The sequence below is a fragment of the Anopheles ziemanni genome, chromosome 3 (assembly GCF_943734765.1).
Source record: "Anopheles ziemanni chromosome 3, idAnoZiCoDA_A2_x.2, whole genome shotgun sequence".
Lineage (NCBI taxonomy): Eukaryota > Metazoa > Arthropoda > Insecta > Diptera > Culicidae > Anopheles > Anopheles ziemanni.
In genome coordinates, this window is record NC_080706.1 from 1,349,522 (window position 1) to 1,372,438 (window position 22,917).

General features: G+C 46.9%; 1 protein-coding gene across 1 annotated transcript in view; it reads right to left on the minus strand.

Moving 5' to 3' along the window:
* Positions 1-22,917, minus strand: part of LOC131287232 (homeobox protein cut) — a 155,699-nt gene that overhangs the window by 75,871 nt on the left and 56,911 nt on the right. The window contains exon 2 of the mRNA XM_058316265.1: positions 8,798-9,604. Within this exon, the coding sequence (XP_058172248.1) occupies positions 8,798-9,604 (807 nt within the window). The remainder of the gene's footprint in view (positions 1-8,797; positions 9,605-22,917) is intronic.

Genomic DNA, 22,917 nt, shown 5'->3' on the forward strand with positions numbered 1-22,917 from the left:
GAAACATGTGACGGTACTGGGGGGGTTCCATGGAAAACTTTTGCTGTAGGGAAGCAAAAATACCGCAGAAAAAAACGGGATGCAGAAAAATGACAGCCACTCGAAGAACGATGCTAAAATTCTCCTAACTGCACTTTCATTCATTAATTATGTTAAAAATCCTCCGTCCCGAAAGATATAGATACAGAGTCAAAACGCAAAGTGTGGCGGGTGTGTTTAGAGCTGGTGGAAAAAGATCTTTATGGTTTGTCCCTTCCCATTGCAACTGACGGCACAATTCTTTCTCCATTCGCACATTGACTCGATAAAATGTGCAGTGAAATGCAGGCAACGCTGAACGCTGCTCGCGGAACTATCTCTTTGCTTGCGCCCTTGGAAAATGCGTTTTTCGCACACGTAGGAAATGGAGGCAACACGAAGAAAATCGCAAGCTACATTTGCTTGCGTTGCACCAACCATCAACCCCCCTCCCTTTGCGGTGGCTTTTCCTGCAATCTCAATCTTCCACGCGACCGCAGAAATGTGTTAAAAAAATGTGCATTGGGGCTCGGACGGCCCTCCAAACTCCAACGTAATTTATACACTCAGCGTTCTCCGCTGTTTGTAAACCGAAGGAATCTGGCCGGACAACCCGGGCCCACAGTGCAGGCGGGTGTGCATGTATGTGCCTCCAACCGAATGTTAAAGTGAGCATAAATCATAAATTTTGCTTATAAATCACTGGCGAAACAGGTCCCGCGTGGTGCAATGAAGGAATGGGAAGGAAATCTCGCGAAAATCCGGACGAAAAACGGTGACGCCACTTGTTCACGTCCGGTTGGAAAACTACCAGAGACGCCGGCATGTGTTCACGCACTCGGTTTCGGTTGCTTGCGGTGTGTGTCTTTTGCGACACGCACATGCATCCGTTTTGGTTGTGGTTGGGGCAGAGAGGGCTGCCAGATGTCAAATAGAAACGTGTGAAGGAGGAGAGTTCTTTTTCAAATCACTGATCGGGTGCGGGTCTGGAATGATGAACGATCAGCATTTGACCATTTCCCCTCCGGTGAGGTGAATCATTGCAACCTTAATTAGGTGATCTTTCACCACCAGTGAGCCAAGTTTGCATGGGTTCTTTGCCCACAACCATGGATGAATCATTCCTTTTCCGACGCCGGTACCGATTCGATTAATGCCATTTTAAACGTTCTCAACGGTGCAACCCGAACCCACAATGTTTCGAACGATTTTTCGATAAAATAAACGCAATAAATCAAGTAGCATGCAATTGGGTGGAATGTGTCGTTCCTTCGTCGCCCGGGGGGAGGGGGTTCTCAATGACATGTGAGCAAGGCTTAGCAAAAGCCTGGCGGTACTCGAAGGCACGATTGAAAACATCCTCCTTGGAGGGTGGGTTGTTCCTTGAAACTTTCCCAACCCCCAACGCCAACGATTACTGATAATTTATTCCACCTCTAGCAGGACCGCGATACATTATGCGGTGCGTGGTGGTGGTAGAGGTAGTGGTGGCAGTATTATTTGTTAATCACTCACGTGATTGTGCCTGGCAAGGGGTGAAAAGCAGGGCCGGGAAAGTTTTTCCTAACAAATCACAAACGATTCGCGTACCCTTAGGCCGGAACGCACTCCGGACTAGAAATCGCAGCAACAAAGAACACACACACACACACACACGATATGCGCCAATGACGGTGCCATTTAATCGAAGTTGAATGTCAACGACGCCGGGAGGAAGACATTTGCACCGTTTGATCCAATTCTTCTGGGGGGGTTCGAAGACGAAGGGAGAGTGGAACAGAAAACAAACACTCCATCTCCGGGGAAAGAGAGGATGGGAGGGAAATTGGTGGGAAATGGATTCGTGTGGCACCATTTTCACCCTTTTCCCCCCCTCCGCCCGCTCGCGTACTGCGGGAAAACATACCGAAAAACATTTGCATATAAATTTCAACTTTCCTTCTGATAAGAACTTTTTATTTTTATTACCTTTCATTTCTCCCACCGACAACACCGGCGGCTTAACCGACCCGGTGGATTTTCCAGCGAGGGGGCTCACAGTTGACGTGGGTTTGACGAAAAACGCGCACGCCAAAATGAGAGAGCTAGGAGAAAGGCGTGGGGGCGGGGGGGTGCCCTGGAGAAAATGAACGCGTGAACAAGGAGTTTCGATTCGGTTCGGTTTTATAATTTGTTTCAGGTTCTTGCCTTTGGTCCTTTGGAAGGAGGGGCACACAATGGTTTGCCAGTGAGGCGAACACAAACGACAAACGATATTTTATCAATAAAAACATTTTCACCCCTTTTACTACCCACCCTCCTCACACTGGAGAACTGCGGGGGGGAAAAACAACAGTACGAAACGATTGAGTTTTTAATTCGATCAAATGCTAATGTTGTGTCATTCCATTCACCGTGGGTTCCTCGGGAAAATGTCAAAGCGGCAAGCACAAGCGGTCGGGGAAAACTTTCATCGAGCCATCCATTAGCCAACAAACGCAGCTGTGGATTGCGGATTTACACCAAACCGCGGAAAAACACGGTGGCGTGGCGCACGGTCCGGAAAAACGCTCCGCGTCTCATCCTGGGCCAAATGGAAACAAATCGAAAACAATCCAAAAACCTCGAAACGATCGACTTTTCTTTTGCGCGGCGTGCGTTGGAGATGGAACGAATGCGACAAAAGTTTTACCCGTAAAAGAGAAAGGGAGAAAGTGTGTATGTTGGTGGGTCAGGAATCGTCGGATCGTTTGGTAGTCAGGAAAAACTGGCGCAAAAGTGACATTGCTCCGGCGTGTCGATGGAGGAAATGGTGTAGGCGGATTGTTTGATTATATGGTTAACTTGTACCGCTTTTTGTGCCGTATGCTCTAGCGTGTGATACCCTCGTCGCCTGCCTCGCTTGCACTCCCTCCTTTTTCCCTACCCCATCAAGCCCCACAAGAATGAATTCGAACGAATTCGAACCGCGCCCGCAAATGGCATCCACTTCATGGAGGCGAAGTAACGGCACTAATGCTATAAATATACGGAAAGTATGTTTTGTTTTGACACTTACGAAATTTGGACTATTTTATCCTACCCCCTCTTATAGCTTCCCCTTTGCCAACCCGCGCGCGCGTTCCGCCAAAAGTAAAACCGGACTTGGTGTTCATGCTCCATGCACTACTGGGATGCTTTTGCTTTTTGCATTTCGTAACTCCAAAGTGCACCCAAGCCACATAGCGGAAGCGTTGAAGGAGCTGTGGTAGTGGCGAGGGGAGAAGACGTGGTGGGAGTACCGAAGACAGTCGCCGTCCGGAGGCGAAAGAAAATTCCCCCCGTGAAGCGGGTGGAGGATTTTCCAGTGTCGGTAGAAACCGGATTGGCGCTCAGCTCTATTCGGAAGGACGCCCACGGGTTTCTTGAGCATTTGGTGTTTCAATGTGCGACTATATTCGTTCCCATTTGGGGCTGTTTGAGATGTTTGGAAAATTGGGATCTTCAACAACTAATTGATACATTGGTGAAACTTTTGTCTGAGAGTTTAAATAAGAAATGACTCACGTACTAAAAGACTTAAAGAACACACTCAAAAATAAAACAAAAATCATCAAAAGAGTCACCAAAACCAGTTGGTTTATTTATCCCCCGTCAGTGTGGGGTGCTGTGTACGAATTAGCAGGTTTAGTGATATTTATAGTTTACATATTGTTTTGTCATTACTGCATAATTCATGCAGCTAAACCAACCGAACCCCAGTCTGGGCCGTCTGGGCAATCCTCAGCACAACCCGAAGGCCGGCGTGGTTGGTGTTGTTGCTGTTGTCGTAGCTTCACAAAAAGAGCAGATTGCCAACCTCCCCTGCCCGTCCTACCCGTCCCGCCCGCCGTCATACGATCGGTTTTTTGGCCGCGATGCAACCAAAACGAACGATTCGGCGATTCGATGCGGTTGTGATGATGGTATCGTGTAGCTCATTTCTCACTTTCATTCCGCAGTGCGAGAGAAATGCAGAAGATAACCGGGGCCGAGGAAAGGGTTAGGGTATGGGGGTTTTTCGTGGAGGCAGACAACAAAATGAGTACAAAGAACCTCGATGCTCGTCGTTCTCTGGTTCGACTTTATTTAAGACCAAGTCATCCCGCAAAAGTTTCCAACCCGTTTTAACGGCGCGAAAGGATTGCCATTGTGTGCTCGGGAAAATCGCGAACCTCATCGATGAACGTTTTCCCCGGGGAAAAAGGGAAACACGAACGCTAGTTTAAGACGCTGGGAATGGATTGAGTTTGTTGTTCGGTATCGAAATTGTGAACACAACAAACACTCCCGATGTCGGAGGAGGAAAAGAGGCAAGAGAAAAAGAATTAACGTAGAAAAAGCGAAAACAAGTCGCATTTCGATTTGTGTAAATTAGTCTGCACACCGAGTGGGCACACGGTGTGCTGCATTTTTCCATTCGTCCTCATGTGGTGGAAGTGGAGTCCGGGAAGCTTCAAACCGAAGAAAGAATCAGGAAGAAACGCTTTCTTTCTCGTACCCGCGTTTCTGTTTCATCGTTGCACAAAATGCTCCCGTTCCAATATCCTTCCGATGGGTGGAAAATTTACATGCTAATGGTGCCTTCACCAAGTTTTTCCCGGGGCAAAAAGGCGCACGGAGGGCTCTCGTTTGGCAGCGAACATAGCGTACGGTGTTCGTGTTCGGTTGCAGTGCGAGTGGAAAACTGTACACTTTCCACCTTCTTTGCAGCCACTTTCGGGAAATTTTAATGAAACCGAAGGAAAATAGCAACACTGCAGGTTTTCTCACCCTTCGCAGCATATTAAAACGCGGTGTGCATGTTCTCGTTCCCGAAAGCGACCAGATGCCTCGAATTTCTTTTGTGGAGGGGAGTTTGGTGTTTGCCCTCGCCTCGTCGATGGAGACGCCTGGTCGTGGATGGGAGTAATGGCTGGGACTCGCTTTTCCTCGGGTAACGATTCAATAAATGTCGTAAATAAACGATTATTACTCCGCATCAAAATCCAGTGGCGTTCCGTGAGTCGAACCTCCGGCAAATCAATCGACCCATGCGGCTCATTATAATTCCGCCATAAACCACCACCACCAACACATTACCCTCTTCCGTTCACCCTCACATACATTGTCCCTTTCTCTCGCACCAGTGTTGGGTGATTGTTAAATTTTACCACAACCACAAAATCACCTCCTTCCCGCTGCGTTGTGAAAGGCGCCCGAAAACTGGCAAGTAAACGCTCAACCTGTGATGGTATCAAATTCTTCAAATATTTTCCACCGAAAACGTCGAGCCGGGCCCGGAAAAGGATATCTATGCCAACCCAATTCCGACACCTTCTGGTGGTGTTTGGATTCCTGTTTTTTTTTCTCGGAGGGAGTATCTTTTTTTTTTGGTCTTCCTCTCTCCACTTCCGAACCTTAAACTGTTCTCCGGTTTGCGAAGTTGTGTTTTTTACGACTTTTTATAGATCAATTTCAGATTTTACACCCTTCGGAACGTGTTTTTCCCTCCCCGCCGCTTCCGGACCGGCAATTCCATCGATTCCGCTAGGGTTTGGTGGTGTTTTCCGATCTACCTTTTTTTTGCCAGCGGATCGAAGACGAGGCGAAACGAACCCAATTTCGGTTCAATTTCGGAAAACTTTCGCCCGAGACGCCGCAAGGTCCCGTCCCGTTGGACGATGGGAAAACAAACAGCTTATGAAGTTATTACCACGTGTTTCGCTGGTTTTGGTCGAAAGGGATGTTTTCAGTTGTTTTTCTTTTTTTTTTTTGTAATACTTTTCCACCGTTAAATTTATGAGCGCTTCATCGCCTCCCGCGCCGCAGAGAAAAAGGGGAGCTGCAAATCCATCACACCGAACCGTAGCCAAACAAGTCCGTAAACAAGATAATAACTTATTGACAAACCATCGTTTGGCTTGCGGACGTGCCTCAGACCGAATGGGAAAAACCGTGGGAAAACGTGTTTTCCTTCCCCGACACTTTCGAGGAAAAAAAGACACAATCCGTTCGTCATTGGAACGGAAAAGCGAGGAAATTGGATACTGTTTATTTTTCTTTCTCCATCCTCCTAAAGGATAGGCGTGAAAGGTTGAAGGAAACGTTGGAAAGGGATCAGCCTTGGAGTGTGAAAATCACTCCACAGTCGGAAAATCAAGCAGAAAATATATTTTCCCGCACTTTGTGTTTCCTTTATGCTTGGGTTAACTATAACTGAAACGATTCTCAGAAAAGAGCAACAATCTATGGGAAAAGATGATTGAAAAGAAAACAACGAATGTGCTTGAATCACAAAGGTCAAAGAGACAAATGATTGCAGGACTAAAGGTTCTGCAAACGAGAGAAATGCAAATGATTTGTCCTAGAATGTCTTCTTCGGTCAAAACGATCGCGCGGCCTATCGAACTCTGAACTCAAACCGGAAGCCGAGTGAAATCGAAAGGACAGCACCACAAGATGTAGAAAATGTTCTCCATCTTCATCTCCAGAAAGGCCCCTCCACCCGGCACGGAGGTCCTTTGATCCTTCGACCGGAAAATAAGGCGATAAATCACCCCAAAACCTTCGACACCCAAAGATTTCTCAGATCGTTCTCAGGCAGGCGCATCGTCTAGGAAAAGGAATAGGAGACTGCCATTTCCCTTTTCGAGTAAACATACCCTCCCAAGGAGGAAGGTACCGGGCCATAAGGGGCCGGTCAAAGGCGAAATTTTCCGGTCAAACTCCCATCACCTTTTCGGGATGGCCTTTTGCTTTCTCGCAAGGAAAACGGAATCTTGGGTCGGTCGATAAGTGGATTTACGAGTGTATCTTACTAATTCCTCAAGTGGCCACCAACGCCCCTCCTGCCTACTTCATTAGCTCCGGTCGGGGTTGAGTGAAAGTGTGAAAAGAGGGATACATCATTTCTCCAAGTGCCTCTTTCTCTGGCGAAGGAAGAGAAGAAGGAGAAAAAAACAACCCATCCCATTTCGACAACAACTTCCGATCGGTAAGCGAGAATCAACAAGCGATTTTTATCGGCCCGACTGTTTGGGTACGTGCCTGCGTGCAAGCGTGCGGTATCGTTTCGTTTTTTTCCTCTCTCGCCCCAGAAGACGAAGCCAAGCCCGTTCTTATCACACTTTTGGGGTGGAAGAAGGTAAGACGCTTTTTTTCTCCCTCGATGAAAAAACGGAAACGGCGACAAAGGCATCGGACACGAAAACATCGGAATCACAAGATTCGATTTGCCACAATGAAGAGATTATTTGAAATTAGGGGTGCCCTGGTGGGGGGTGGGAGGTGGCATGTTTGTGCACCGGATTCGCATCCCCACCAGACATCGGACCAGCGAACGGAGTCACGGACGAAAAAAAAGAAGGAAGTAAGTTGTTATGACACGCACAAACGGCATTCATTGAAGGGTGTGTGCGTTGCAATCGCAGTAGGTTTTTTCTTCGCCTCCTTCGATGGAAAGAAAATCGCCCTAGTGGAAAACTGATAGCAAACGTCAATCAGTACCGTTTGGTGCGTGGAAGAAAACATCGTCTTTCGACGATGCGAAGGAGTAAACATCGATGGGTTGTAAAGGAAAGGAAATACTCCATACTTGTGGTACGAGAAACCGCCGTCAATCGGTTTTTGAATTCTTTTCTGTGAGGAGTTTCCTTTGAAAATAAGAAACGGCAATTTTTTCCCCCGCTTTTCTGTCGGAGCGATACAAAAAGTGTGTGCCTTGCCACCAGGAACGTGGCAACAAAGGCGAAATTCAATGAATTGTACATAAATTATGTAATAAAAAACCGATTGTATTGTTATTTGAAACATTGTTTTCATTCGTTTTTTCTTTCGCTTCTCCGTTTCATGTTGCTCGCCCCAACATTTGCTTGAACGTTGTTTGGCAGCGGTTTTTTTTCTTTCGTTTTGTTATCCAACTCTTATTTTTTTTTACCAACCAACCACCCTCGCAATTCATTTTCCTTTTATTCCGAACCTATTGATCATTGTTTCATCTGTGTGGTCAAGGGATGTTTTAAAAAATAACTTCTCCCGAGACCCTCGCTTCGGGATAAGAAAACTCTTTTCTTCTTGCAGTTTGAAACATTTCGGTTGGGTTTTTTTTTTGTCTTCCTTTGGTCGATTTGGATCCTTCAGATTGTTTTCCATTCCCCCCCACCCACTCCCCGCTCGTGGGGAGAAAAGTTTTCATTATTTTTCAGTAAATATAAATCAAAAGCTTGTTTTTCCTTCGGTGGTCACCGGAGGATTTGGCAGCTGGCTTTGGTCTCAGGCCGTACCCCCGTTTCGACCACCCACGTGGGGTAGGAAAAGAGTAAAAAAAAGTTCATCCACGAACGGTACCAGTGGAGAGAAAAAGGAAAAACCCCTCCCGGCAGGAAAGAGAAACGAATCCCCCTGCATTCAAAAATAGATCGCGCAACGGTTTAATTAAACAAAAAAGTGTGATGAAATTAATCAAAGAGAAATTCCCCTTTCGTTAGCGTTGAGAAGGGGGTGGGAAAGGAAAATACCGCAAGAACACGGAACAATAACGATAGCTCGATAAAATTATGAATTATTTCGAGCCTTCATATCATCTCTCCGGTGAAATCCAATCTTTTTCAGCAAAAATTACCCTACGAAATATTTATCGCTTGTAGGACTTAGTGATGTTTTCCTTTCATCGCAAAGTTATCCGATGTTAAAGCGAACGGTAATGTTTTTTCGTGTTCTTTACGAGGTCCTTCTTCTTCGTGGATTGATAAGCGTTCTTAATGCAGATAAAACAAAGCCGAGAAAAAGATTGGTCACTCACCTCTCTGTCCTTGGCCGACAGTTCCTCGGTCAGCGATCTCGTCCTGCCTTCCAGTACGGGGTCCTTCGACGAGTCGTTGCTGTGCTTCGGCTCCTCCAGTCCACTGCTCTGAGGTCTACTTGAAGTCTCCCCGTTTCCCGTGTGCATTTCGTCCTCCTTGCCATCGTCGTAGCGTGATCCTTCCCTCGCCTTCAAACTGGCCTCTTCGCCCGCCGTATGTACACTACTAACACTTTCACACTCCATCTTCTCCGTGGACGTAACCGTCGAGGCAGGCGCAGGGGGCGGAGTGGGCGACCGGTGGTGGAGGTGGTGGTGATGGTGGCCACCGCTGTGATTGTTGTTGCTGCTGCCGATGCAGTTGTTGTTGAGGGTGTGCGTGAGGGCGGCCAGCTCCAGCTGCTGCTGCGCCTTGCGATCGAGTTCCGGTGTTCGAGCGCGCGGTTCGGTCGTCGTCGGTGTTCGCGATCCTCCGGTCGGCTTCTCGCACGGACTGAGCGCGGCGTCCGGCCGTTGGCCGTTGGCTCCAATGCTGCCACTCTCCGAGCCGGGCGTCGTCGAGGGCGAGGGTGGCGCAACGCCGTTCTGCTCGACCATCATCGAGGGCGGCGATGAGGTGGGCGTCGGTGACGTCGTCGTGGCCAGCGGCAGGGCGAGGGGCAGTGGCAGCGACAGGGCCGGAGGGATGGTGACGTCCATGGCCGTCTCGTCGGGGCAGCCGGCGCTGTTCGTCGTCGTCGTCGTCGTCGTCGTGGTCGACAGTTTCTCTTTGAGCGAGTTCACTTCTTTTTCCGCCAACGTGGCACGCTGTAATGGAAACGGGAAAAATAAAATTCATTACCTGAGGCCGGACTTTGGGTAGGGAGTTTTTGTTTGCATTTACTTCTCGCCGCAGCCAAGACAAAAACTAAATATCGTTTTATTTCAACACCACCGACCGACCGGGTTATCTACATCAATTCTCCCCTCCCCTAACCACCTATTCCCCTCCAGAAACGGCTTACGACACCTTCCACACCGGTGTCCTTCGAACGTTCTTGAAAGATTTAAATTAATCGCATCGAATAAAACCTCCTTCCCCGCAAGCAAAACACGTATGAGATCATTAAAAATGCCCGCCGGTGTTTGGTCCGTCAATTTGTGTTAAATTGAATTTTTACGATTGTCTGCCCGCCGACCCTCCCGTCTCTCTGCAGCTTATTTGCGTAAACATTGTAGTGTGGAGTTTTTTTTTCCCCAGTACCGGGAAGAATATTTGTTTTTAGGTACCGCTTGCCAACCCGCTAGGGCATATCTCACGCGTTTATCGTGCGATAATACCAACAACAATAATAATGGCAATCGCTCTCCGCAATGGCCGCTCGTTAAATCTAATGCACATCTCTTGACATTTTTTGAAAGCCGTGGATCACTTTTTGCAGTACGTTTTGCTTGCCGAAATCCCCCACCCGGAGAGCTCGATCGATACACGGAAGAGTGCGTCATCCAAAGGAAACGGATCAAAGAGATGTTGCTCGAGCAGCAACTGTTGCACCGGTTGCGTTCCCGGCATCGAAGCGCATCGTGCCATGGAGAAGGGCGACAGAAATCGAAACTAATAGGCTATAAATATCGAATTCTGTCGGCGGCGCTCCCCTTCCGTCAGGGGGTGGGTGGGAGTGGAAAGCGGGGGAAAAGTAAAATGTTGTGTGCAGCTGAAATGTTATTACAAGCGGGCTCAAAATTTCAGTATCCACTTGAAGCGACTCCAAACATAGTTTTTTCCCCGAATTTCCCATCGTTGCACTCGGGCAAGCGCCGCCCCCCATTTCCTCGCTCGTTCGCTAGGAAAATAAACATCTTACGGGGTTTTGATGTTGGCGCTCCGATGAGATGGTCGCCGGGTTTGGACAAGGAAGGGGCGTTGACGGACGCGGTGGACAACATAAATTTTCCAATGGCTCCTGCCCTCCGCGTGGAGCAAGTGTCGCTCGAGTTCGCGTGGAGTTTTCCTTGAACGCTTCCGACGAACATCGAACGCGTGAAAATTGATCCAATTAGCAAGATAAACATACATCGGTTTCTATGATGTGTGAGAGCTCGCATGCTCGAAGGGAACCGACAGAAGTCGCGCGGGTGCCGTGGACCGTTCTTAATTAATGTTGCAATTAATATTTTAATCCGGTGCCGGCAACGTTCCGTGCGTTTTGGTTCTGCGAATTCTGGAAATATCATCGCAGCACGCGCTGACGTCCAGAGGGGGGGGAGGAAAAAGAAACTATCCGTGATCGATGGCGCATAAGAAGTGTTTCCTCTTCAAACGCGGTGACAGTGACGCGTGACTTTGAACGAGGATCAATCGAGATCGTGAGTGATTGTTTGTGACACGATCACTCAAAAGAGAAATGTAAACAATCGCGCTCTTTAGTGCCTTCTGTTATAAATAGATTTCAATATTTTGGAGAAAAATCTTACCGATCTTACGGCAGCTATCGATCATGAATATTGATCTTCATAAACTGTGGGGGTTTTTTCCACTTCAAATGATACCAACTGTGTTCCATTTCACCTCGCATCATGCAATACGGAAATGTGAAAATCGCGAGGCAGCTGGCCATTCATTTTATCAATATTCCACTTGTTTATGTACGCCTGTCGCAATAATTACGGTTTTATATGTGTGTCGCCTTTTTCATCCTCTTTTCAATTTTTCACCAGTTATCTGGTAACCAAACTTTCGGACAACACAGCCGCAGTTTGATTGAAAAACGGCTTTGCCACACGAAAACGGCCACGGCCCGAACGGCGCGCGATAATTATTTCGATAATTAATGCTGTAATTACCGGTTTTTTCACTCGTTCGCCGGAAAACAAATACTCACCAAAAGGTGTGCGAATGATATCAAGTTGCATGACTGGGCCATTGGTAGCATTGGCGGCCGGAAATAGGCTGCAGTGCGCCATTGTGCATCAGGATGCGGCGTTATTGTAATGGTTATGTGACGTTGGATGATTTACTTCAACAGTTTATCATCTATTTTAGTTCAAGTGTTTGGAAAATTCATGCCTAAATATCCCCACGCTTGCTTTGTTTCTTTTCGTGGTGTGGAAAACAAGCGTCAATGTACGTGTCTGTAAATCATTAATCCAAACTATGTTTGTTGTTTCGGACTTGGGATATAATAAAAAGATTTTAGCGAAAGATCCATTCGATCAAAATTAAAATATATCCGAAAATTCGACGTTTATCCTCGTTCTTGTGCTGTTCGAAAAGCAGACCGAAAAGGAAGTACATTATGAATGAGAGAAACTCAACCATATCCGGGGCAGACCAGGGGATGGAAGGAATGCTGGAAAATTCACCGTGGGTGGTTGGATTTTATTGAAATTGTTATAAACAAAAATAACATCAAAACCAGGCGCGCGCTCTGTTCATGTGCAGTTCATGGCGGTACAAACACACAATCATCGAATTATTCCAGCGTGGTGTTTGTGTGCGATAGGGCGAGGTCACACCGAACCGCGAAGCGGAAAAACAATATTGTCGAGTAAACGATGGCGAACATTTTCAATTTCAATTCAATTTTTATGTCTGCCCCCTTGTTTCAACCGAGCCGTCGAGTCGAAGCCGAGGGAATTTATCGACATTTCGCCCGGAAGCTTTCCACCGGACCCGGTGATTTCCGCCGAGTGCGCATGCAAATCAACGCGGTCGGTGGGCGTTTATGTTTTGCCAGCGACCGAACGCGAAGCATCGCACATAAAATGCATCGATGAAATGACAATTGGTCAAACGGGAGCCACTCGAAAAAGTGGAAACGGATCCAGCATTTTCCTTGCCCCACCAATCGGAGTTGCGTGGTGCGGTTGACCATTCATTGCAGTTGACAGCGAGTTTTTTGGGGGGAGGAGGTGGCGAGAAAGAGATACTGGACGTGAAGCATGAAGTATTAATTGCTGATAAATATCAGTGTTTGTCAGCACCAGAACGCAAAAGGTGGAAAAGGTCTGTTTTTTCCTTCCTATTAATTGCTCATTGACATTTGCAGCGCTACTCTTGTCTCTTTTGCTCTTTTTCCACCAATATACACACACACACAGCAACGACTGGTATTGACACCACTTCCATGAAACCCCGTAGTTGGATGGAGATGCAGTTTGGTGCAATCGAGACGATGGATGCAATTCGAGCCGTCTCGTTCTCCGTGCGAAGTGCCTTTCTCGCTTTCACTCTTCATTTCGCTCGGTTTCGCGTTTCGATCACCAATTTTCCGATTCCGATGCATCGACCCGATGCACATGCGCACTGCAAGTCCGGCATTCGATCGATTGCCGCAGGCAAAAGGCGCTGGTCGAAGACGACGAAGCGTGTGGTGAGTCGTGTTTCCGTTCCGTCTTGGAGATGGTTTCATTGACTCGATTCGGTTTCCAAATGAACTGAGACGAGACTGTCTCCAAAGCTAGCGCGATGACATCTGACAGCCGACACGAAACATAAGGCGAGAGTTGCATTTCCAGACGTGTCTAGTTTCCAATCGATGAACGTCACCGATGCAACAAGTATTTAGGCAAAGGTTTTGAACTGCAAACTACACAATGTGGTTTTTGCAGGTTTTCCACGACAGACTTATGTCGTCATAAACGTTATTTTAGTCTCGTCGTGTTATGCAAATTCGACAAACCTTGCGAATGCACATCGACGAGTACGTTCGGTTCAATAAAATAGCAGAGACGTGTGCACGGCCCATCGTTCGAACGAAAAGCCGTTCATTCATCCGTTCTGGGGCGGCCTCGATCTGTCATTTGCATCGTCTTCGCGAGCATATTAATTCATTCACAAAAACGCTCGAATGAGTCCGATGGGGAAAGGGAACGGGTAAAGGGATGCCGGGCGCAAGGCAAGGGCAGTCTCCGATCGCAGACGTTCGTTTTCGAAGGTTTTCGTTGCCTGGTGCGGTACAGTTTGGCATCGTTTTCCCATCATTACCATATCGCTTTTTTTATTCTGGTTCAATATTATTTTTCATTCACTCTCGCCCTCTTTCGCGCCCTCTTTCTTCGGTCACTCCCGTTCCCCCCAAAAAACTGCGTGGCCTCATGATCGTCGTTGCGTCGATGTCGCTTCACATATTTCATTCATGCAAGAGGCTTCTTCCATTCATTGCTCCGAGCGCATTCTTTTGGGAACGCTTCTTCCCGGGTTTCCACCGCCCGAAGCAATGCCACCTCGTCGCTTGCGTCCCGGTATAGATCGAGTATTTATTTTTTCGTCTGCTTAACAACTGTCTCGCCTCGAACCAGATTCGATTTAGATATTTCTCACAGTACTGGCCTGGTAGTTGTTGTTCCTATTCAGGGCCGTTGTGTGCCTGCCTTCCTTTGCCGAACGTCAATACCGCCACGGTGCAGATACCACATGGGCATGTGAATTCCTATACCAGCGCGCGATGGTTCCCTCGGTTTATTTTTTATTCCTTGTTGGCCATCCTCTCGCCTTCCTGAGCATCCGGGCACAATGCACGAATCAAACACAATAAAAGTATGTTCATTTGAATAATAAGATGATCTCGTTTTTCTTTCTTTTGCTTCTTCTTTGCTTCACTTCCTTTGCAGAGACATCACGCGACGTTCGGTGAGAATCCGTCAAGCTCACTTTCTTTTCCTGTTCCATACATCTCCTTGTCGCTCAAAAAGGGGCGCAATGGCTGGAGGAACGGAATTACCCAATACCTTTATTTGTCCTTTGAATGCCGTGCTGTATGATTTATGATTGTGAAATTTAAGACGGGATGTAAATTGAATTCAATTTTACTTTATAGTTTTTTTTCTCGAATCACGCTCCAACGTTTACTCCAATCTCGATTTTCATGCCGGTTAAGGTAGCGAAAGGTAGAACGTAAACCCAAACCACTAATTCTGACTTCCGCTCATCGTCGTTATCTATGGGTGGGAGGAGGGTGGTTCGATATCAAAGGATTTTGTTCCCTGTTTCGGATCCGACTTCGGGCGTGTAAAGGAAAGGTAACATCGCACTCGGTTAATTAGCTAAAAAGCCAATATTAGAAGCCATAACGAATTGGGACCGACGGGATGATTCCATTCGAAGTGGGTTCGGAAAAATTTTAATCAAATTGGTAACCCTTTTCGAAATTGGCTTTCTTTTTTTTCCCCTGCCCTCCACGCTTCAGAACGCAATGCGGTTATCTTTCCCGCCCCCGGACGCGATTTTCTCTGCGATTGATGAAGATTTTGTTCAACAAGACCCTTCATTGGCATAACGACTTCCCAGCCTACTACCATCGGTTTCGGGGCGGAATTATCTTCTTCCTATCAGTAGCGATTTCTGTGCTGGTTTAAAAAATCACTCATTAAAATGCTCAAGCACGGCGGCCAACCGCACTCCAGGAAAAAAATGCTCTCTCAAAACCAATTTCAAAAATGTGTTGAACTGCTCGAGAGCCGATGTTCGATGCGAAGCAGGAGAACCGACGTCGAGAACCGAATTTCTGCTATCGTGTTTCTGAACTCCTCTTCAATCGTCGGTTTCGAAGAACATCCTTTTTTGAAGAGGACACAAAAGGGCTCGCGGTTGTTAAAAAGGATTCGAGATGTTTTTTTCCGCACGAACGAACGGACCTCTTCTCCCGTAGACTGCGAAATTTATTAGATGTTGTTGAATGATCCTAAAGGATTGAAAAGTGGTACGGCTGGGAATGCGTCCTGAACTGGATTTATGTTGTAGAATGCGGTTAAGGCCATGTTCGAATGATTAAACTACTTCATTTTTATTCATATTTCTGTTGTGTGCTTAATAAATCATTTGAATGCTATTGATTTTTCTTTTGGATGCTTTGAAATGTTTCTGTTTTTCTCATAATAATCGATGATTTAATTTCTAAAGTTTCAAGTGAATTCTATCTGGTCGAGTACTGTTTTCATTGGTATTTTATCACGTCGTTCCCATCCCGTTATTCTATCCATTCGAATTGAAATATTGCGTCAAGAATCACAAGTTCCCTGATGAAATGATGAATATTACCCGTATATTAGAGATTAATTGATCGTAAAAACCCGCCCCTCCCGAAGATCGTAAATATCCCTGGCCCATTTGCTGCGAAGCCCTAAACCGAGGCACTCGCTCCGCCGGCCTGTCGATATCGAATCAAAAACTATAAAACCTTCGCCCGGAGCCCGGGGTTTTCCTTACTAGGGTTCGACCGAATCCGGCCCTTCCGAAGGGCAGCATCAAACATTTTCATTACAATCCATTTAGTTGGAGTATTAAGATGTTTTGTTTGATAAAATTATTCCTCACGCCATCGACGCATCGGGCGGACGGATCTCCGAACCCCGTGACTAATGAAACGACTCCGGAAGGGAGCGCATTGAAATTTCGTGCCAATGTCTTCGGAATGATGTTTTGTTGCAGCTGGTTGCGTGTTCAATGCTCGATAAGGATGGTGGGCAATTGATTCTCGAAAACTTTGAATGATGCTGGTGCTGGGGGTTGGTTTGTGAGTAACATCTTTCAGTTAGTAAATGGAGAAGCCAGAGGCATGAGCAATTCTCGAAGGATTCACATATTAAGATGTTATTTTCATCAATTCGTCGTTCGATCTCGACACAAACCAATTGATAAAAATGGGCAAAATCAATACTAGGTTCTCTTCCGTAAAGTAAAATCCCTTCCAGGTTAGATGATTCACCTGAACAATCAGCAAAATCTCCAGACACGAGCTTTAACCTTTCTTCAGGTGCCGCACAAGTGTTCCCTTGTTCAAGCGCTCCATCTCTTTACGGCTTCCTCCGCTCCAGCTTCTCTTCCCGCTCCTTCCGTCAATCCATTTCGGATTTATAATGCTTTTCGGAAACGGTCGTCGGTCGCGACCGCGGATGTCGAATTTCCCACGCAGATCTACCGTGAACAATGGATTGCTCCCCGTTCCGGCCACTTGCCTTTGCCTCTTGCCATGCTGATCGGAATAGACGCTTCTGGGTTCGGTGTTTTAGTGCTGAATCCACCACCACTACTACAACAATCGAAGAGTGAATGGCGCAGAGTGCAGGGAACAGGAATACAATTTCGATTAATTCTTGAAAATTGTTTTCCTTTATCTTGTCCGAAAAATCTCGACCTGGAGGGAACAACAAAAATCACACACCAACACATATCTACAACAGCTGGTATAGACATGAACACACGCATTGCCAGAACAGAGTAATAAATGTCATCCGCCTCGTTCGGGGGGACACTGATGATCAAAAGTGAAGATTCGGTTTTTGGGTTGGCCGCGAGCCGACGGGCGATAAAAAAAAGCAAGAATCTCCAAACAGCTTCCGTTTGCCCAACCCAACCATCACTGTGATGCTGTTATTATTTGTCATTCGATTGTTCTCTCGAACTCGCCCGCTCCACAGCTTGTAGCAAACCACCCACTACTCCCTTTGTGCGCCCCCCATTTCGCCTCCTCACAACGAGCCTCTCGGTCCCATTTATCGTTCGAATCGATCCACAATTTGTCGACCCTCGCGTGACGCCGCCGTTTTGTGGAGGAAAACGTCTTGAGTTTGGCCCTGGGGACGGTCGGGTAGGGAAGGGGAGAAGGAGGATGACAAAGAATTGACGAAGGCACGGAGTCAAACGACGCGAACGCGGCGAACGACAATCAGTCCTTATCAGCTCATTTTTTATTTATTTGTATGGTTGCTCCATTTCCGGCGCCTCTTGCCTCACTCACCCGCCACCCCTCACCGCACGATTTTCCCGGCCGTAGTTTCATTCAAATCGAAGCAGGCTCCGTTTGCTGGTTTAATTTAACTTTATTTCACTACGTTCGGTTGCGTCGTCGTTCCACCAGGATGTTCTTTTTTCCCTCACTTTCTTCACTCGCGGAAAATCTTCATCCTCCATCTCCCCGCCCTGTATGTTTCCTGCTGCGGAAAAACCCCGATGGAAAGTTGGTTGCGTGATCCCTAGAGTGATGGGTGGAAGATGCGTTTTGTGCCCACGATTATCCTAGTTCACTTCCTCCCACCCAGGAGGTGGAGGGGGAAGGAGGCATCTAAAGACGAACACTTCCGAGATGAAAAAAAGGACAATACCGGCTTCACGTTCGTGGTGATGGTAATAATAACAGACAACAATGATTGTAAAATTTGAATAAATGGCAAAGTCGTTCGGGAATCAAAAATCGGGCCTCCTTCGCTTGCTTTTCCGGGGTGGATTTTTCTTTTTCCCTCTGCTTTCTTCGTATTCCCCCTCCCACCACCAGTGGGAGTTTCGGAAAATGGGAAAACTTGTTTGCCTTCGAAAACAAAAAACAAAAAAAAATCCCCTGCAAACCAACCACGCAAGGGGAGGAAGGACTTTTCATCTTGTTCGATCTTTATGCCTTGTCAGGATGAAACGCTCAGGCCAAACGTAGAAAAAAAAAACTGGAAACACCGTCAAAGGTAAATAATGGAAAATCGCGCGCCCAGGAGCGGAAAACGCGTAGAACGCGAAGCAATAATGATAAGGCAGATTAGAAAAAAGTGATATCAATTACCGGATGGGAGTAGTGGGAGGGAATAGCAAGAAGGAGCGTGCAAAGCAAGGGAGGTAAACAATACCAGTTGAACTGTGACAGGTCGACCTGTTTGCCCTCGACCGGAAAAGCCGATGCGATGCGGTTGGTGGGAGCAGCGGAAGGCAAAGGCGGGTGTGCACTGATAGGTTAATCGAAATTCCATTCCCTAGGTGAAAAAAAGGTGCAATGACTTCCTCCACCGGAGGGTTTCCTTTCATTTTCTTGCTTCACAAACTTCCTTCAGCTCGGCTCAAGGAGGGAATGATGGAATTTTATTTTTGGGTCATCTTTGCACCCACGAACAACCTGTTGTGGCACAAAATTGTGTATCATATTGGATTGTTTGAGCATGATGGATTATCGAGGCGTTTGGTTTTTCTTTGAAGGAAATTTTAGCACTCAAGAAGATGTTTTCAAGTGAGATGAGGTGAAGGCGCGATAACGCCGTTCGTTCGTTAATTAATCGTAAAAAGGCCAAATTTTTTCGCCCGTATCAGTTTTTCAACACCCACACCTCTCTTAAGTTTGGTACTTTGCTTATCTTAAGAAATGATGGCCCAGGAATGGAAAAACTTTCATAAAAATCACCCGATCATATTCACATCCCACTTGATTAACACCCGCCATAACCAGTGTTTTTGTAGGGTGACGAAGGGGGGGGAGGACATTATAAATTAACCACTCTTTCAAACCCCATCGCACACCCGCACCCCCTTTTGTGCGCACTTTTCAATGCGAGCAAAATTTATTTCTATTCATTATCATATTTGATGAATTTCGGCTCGTCTGCAGGTTTACTGCAGGGATCCCCTTGCGCCGTTAAAAACGATACTCGCCTGTCCCGGAAGAACCCGCACACAATATGTGCGCCCATTTCTCGTAATCAATGGAAAAATGCCAGCACCTCGCGCGCATATGGCCGCATTTAACGACAAAATCATTATCTCCCGACGATGTCATGTTCAGAAGAATAATCCGCCAGTGGATGGCGCAGCGACGGGGTGGGTGGGAAATTGATGAGCTCAAGTTCCTCAAAAAGCTTCCCAACAGCAACACGCCATCCCGGGACGGATCCGTATGGGACGATCAGAAATTTTGACGAATAATGAATATGGCGTACCCCTCCCTCGAGGGGATGGAGCGGAAAGGGTGCCAACGGGGTGGAAGGACCGAGAACCAACGCTTAGCCAACCAACGAACGGCTCTCCCAAAACCCCGAGCGAATGAAGCGATGCTAACGTATGTCACATTCTTCTTAAACCTATTTATAAACAAACAAATGGTTCAGTTCCTGCGAATGACGGGAACGGGGGGGAAGGGGAGGGTTTGAGGCGAACGGAAGGTAACAAGGCATAAGGGCATGTGATAAGAATGTGCCACACTCAGCCAACTGTTCGATAAGTGTACGATGTGTCGGCGAAACGAGACCACACCAGATCGACCGCATCGCGACGCCTTCTTGAACGATGGCGGATCGAAGGAACGCTCGGCGTCGAACGAGGAAGTCGAGGCTGTAGATTGAAAATAATTATGCTCACATCTTCACCCACACACACGCTCATAGGCTCTCGGAGACATATTCTCGAACGAGCTGTGGGGGGGAAGTTTGATAAGAATTTTGCGCACAGATCCCTTCCATCGACGCTCGCTAAGACGTAAGCTTTTGACAGCACACAATCAATCAATAGGGTATGGGACTGTAAGGAGGGAAGGGAAAAAAGGATGAGGGAATGAGGTGCGGGAACTGACAGCTTTTTCATACGAGTACTGTGATAGTTGGTTGGTTGGTTGGTTGGGGGTTGAGTTGTGTTGGCAACGTTATGAATATTTACTGTGACATCGAGTTCGACAAAAACGAACACCCAAACCGACGTCATAAAGATTTACATCTTTTTTCTTGAGAAATTTTAGGTAAAAGTGTGGCTGCATGTAGCTTTAATTTTATTATGAAACTCTCCTACTTTATACCTCACTTTTATGATGATTCAATACCAACCAAATTTCTTCCTCGATGTAGAACATCTTTTAGCTGAAATTTGCTTGCTTCTGTTCCGACTGCCCCGATTACTAACCCCTTTCGCTGGTTAATTGCCTTTCTTCTTGTGCTTCCTCAGGAACGGCAGCGCGCCCGGCGGTTACGAAAGTGTTATCTCCATTATCGTGCAAACGATAACAATAAACACCGCCATGCTGTCGGCACCTCCTTTTTAAAGTATCGATTTGCAGAGCACAGTAGCGTTCGGCGACGGAAACGGAAACGCCCGGGTAGGTGGTGTTGGTTGTCGGATCATTACTAATACCTGCAGCCCCCCCTCCAGGCTCCTCCACAGTCTCCGCGAGTCCCCGAACCCGCTCTATACAACACGGTTTAATGTTGTTAATTTAGAATTCATAAAATTCGACAGGTACCCCATTGAACTCAAGGCGTGACCCGGGCGTAGGATTACAAATTTAACTCCTCCGCCGCTCGTTCGTACGCCCCGGGATGTCTTTCATGGACCGACTGCCACAGACTGCGTTGGTAAAATGATTTGTAAACATCTAAAGTGCGTCTCATCTTCGCCGGGAATGAGAGAAAGAGTGAGCGGAAGAAAAGGTGGTTCTAGAGACAGCGAGGAACAAGTGAAAAGAAAAATCACAGCCAATATCGTATCGCTTTCATAAGCCGCATTCGACGTTTCCCCGACATTGCATCGAAAATAACCTTCCCGCCGAGCTTCGAAATCCGGCAAAATCCGATCCACCCTGGAGTGTACTTTCCGAAAATAGCGTAGACGAGGAAAACAAACATCTCAGGCCCCGCTTTTCGGGATTCGGCCCCGGAGTTCGGGCCGGGTACGCGAAGACTTTATGATTAAAATCCACTTTAAATATTTATGAATGAGCGTCATTGTTGCGGTAGCGGCCAATACCGATGCCGATGGATCATCATCAGCGTCGTCATTAACCCGTCGCCGTCGATTCTCCGAAATTCCTTCGTCCCCGGGAACTCCGAAAACGCCAGAAACATCTTCTTCCACCCCGCAGGTTTGCGCGTTCCGCTCGAGGGAATTACTGCGTCGGGGCCCACTTTGAAAATATAAAACCAACGATTTCTTTTCACTGAAAGTAAAGGCCTCCCGGGAGACGAACCAGTCAGCCAGCCAGCCGCAAACATCGACCGGACGTCCAAAGCCAGTGGGCCATTGAAAGCGGCGAAGGAAAAAGCAACGAAAAACATTCCCGTCCAGCGAAACGGCGGCAGAAAACTGCAGCCTCCCCGGGTTGATGGATCTCGTATCGCCGAAATCGACCTTTGGCTGGTGGGACAATGCACTACTTCATGGCCATCATAAATTCATCGAGTCCCGAATAGACGGCGCACGGAAAACCCCCTTAGTCGACGGGCGGCAAATATTTGCTTTCCATTAAAATCCGTAAATCCTGACATTCGATGGAAGCGCTTGGGCCGAGATTCGGCCGGTTTTTGCCAATCATGATGCAAGTTTTTCACGAACATTTTTGCTCTGGAGACCGTTGGAAAATGAAATGCTTAGCGAAGAAATTCTGCTCCCACCAAAAAGCCACCTTTTGAATTTTTCATGTTCCGGGCGGATTACACAAATATGGGCAAAGGTTGAACATGATTGCGTCAAATACGATTTGAATTGTAAGACACAACTTTTCACATTCTGCCTTTCAAATGTCCTAAAAATAGGTACATGGACAGGTGAGCATTCAATCACCGGAATGACCCCTTCGTGTCGGCATTGACTTGCTCTATCAGGTAATGCATCAATCATTAAGCAAACCGACCCCGGGGAAATCATTTCGCGCCCAGCGAAAGAATAAAACAAATAGCTAATTGCGAAATAATAGCCTGTCGAAAGCAACACCCGTTTGGCCGTTTTCGAATTGGCTTCGATTGCGGTTACACATTAATAAGGGAATGGGGCGCAGGACCAATGCAGGGAAAGCCACAGCGGATGCAACAATTGCCGTGGACAATGCACAAATAAACAAACCACACCAAAGAGCAAACAACTCCAACACGTGGGGGAAGGAAAGGAAAGTGCGAAACAAAAGCCAACAAACACACAATCACAACAATCGGTTGTCCTGGTGCGTTGAGCGTCGAGGGTGCATTGGCAAAAGGCATTGGGGATGCATTAATTCCAAGTGATAAATTTTTGATTATTCCACCTACGATTTTCCACCCACGGTCATCGCTTTGTTTGCACGCTCAAAGGGAAGCATTGGTTTCCTTTTGCTTCAGTTATTAATCTGTTGTTGCATATCCTTTTATATTAGTTTGTGAGAGGGACAGGCAGCAGTGAACGAATGCTATTTTCTTTTTCTGGTGAAAAATTTCCCGTTACAAAAGCATCACCATCACAAATCAAACGTCGAGATTTCATCGTCCTTCGTTCAGGACTCATCTGCATCGTCAGTCGATGCGAATTCAATGGACTAAATCCGCACCGTCCGTTTTCATTTTCGTCAATAATAAAAATGCAAAGACTTTCACGTGTCCTCGTGCGGTTTCGGAGGACCACCTTTTCCACGACTGTCGAATGCATCAGCTCCAAAAGA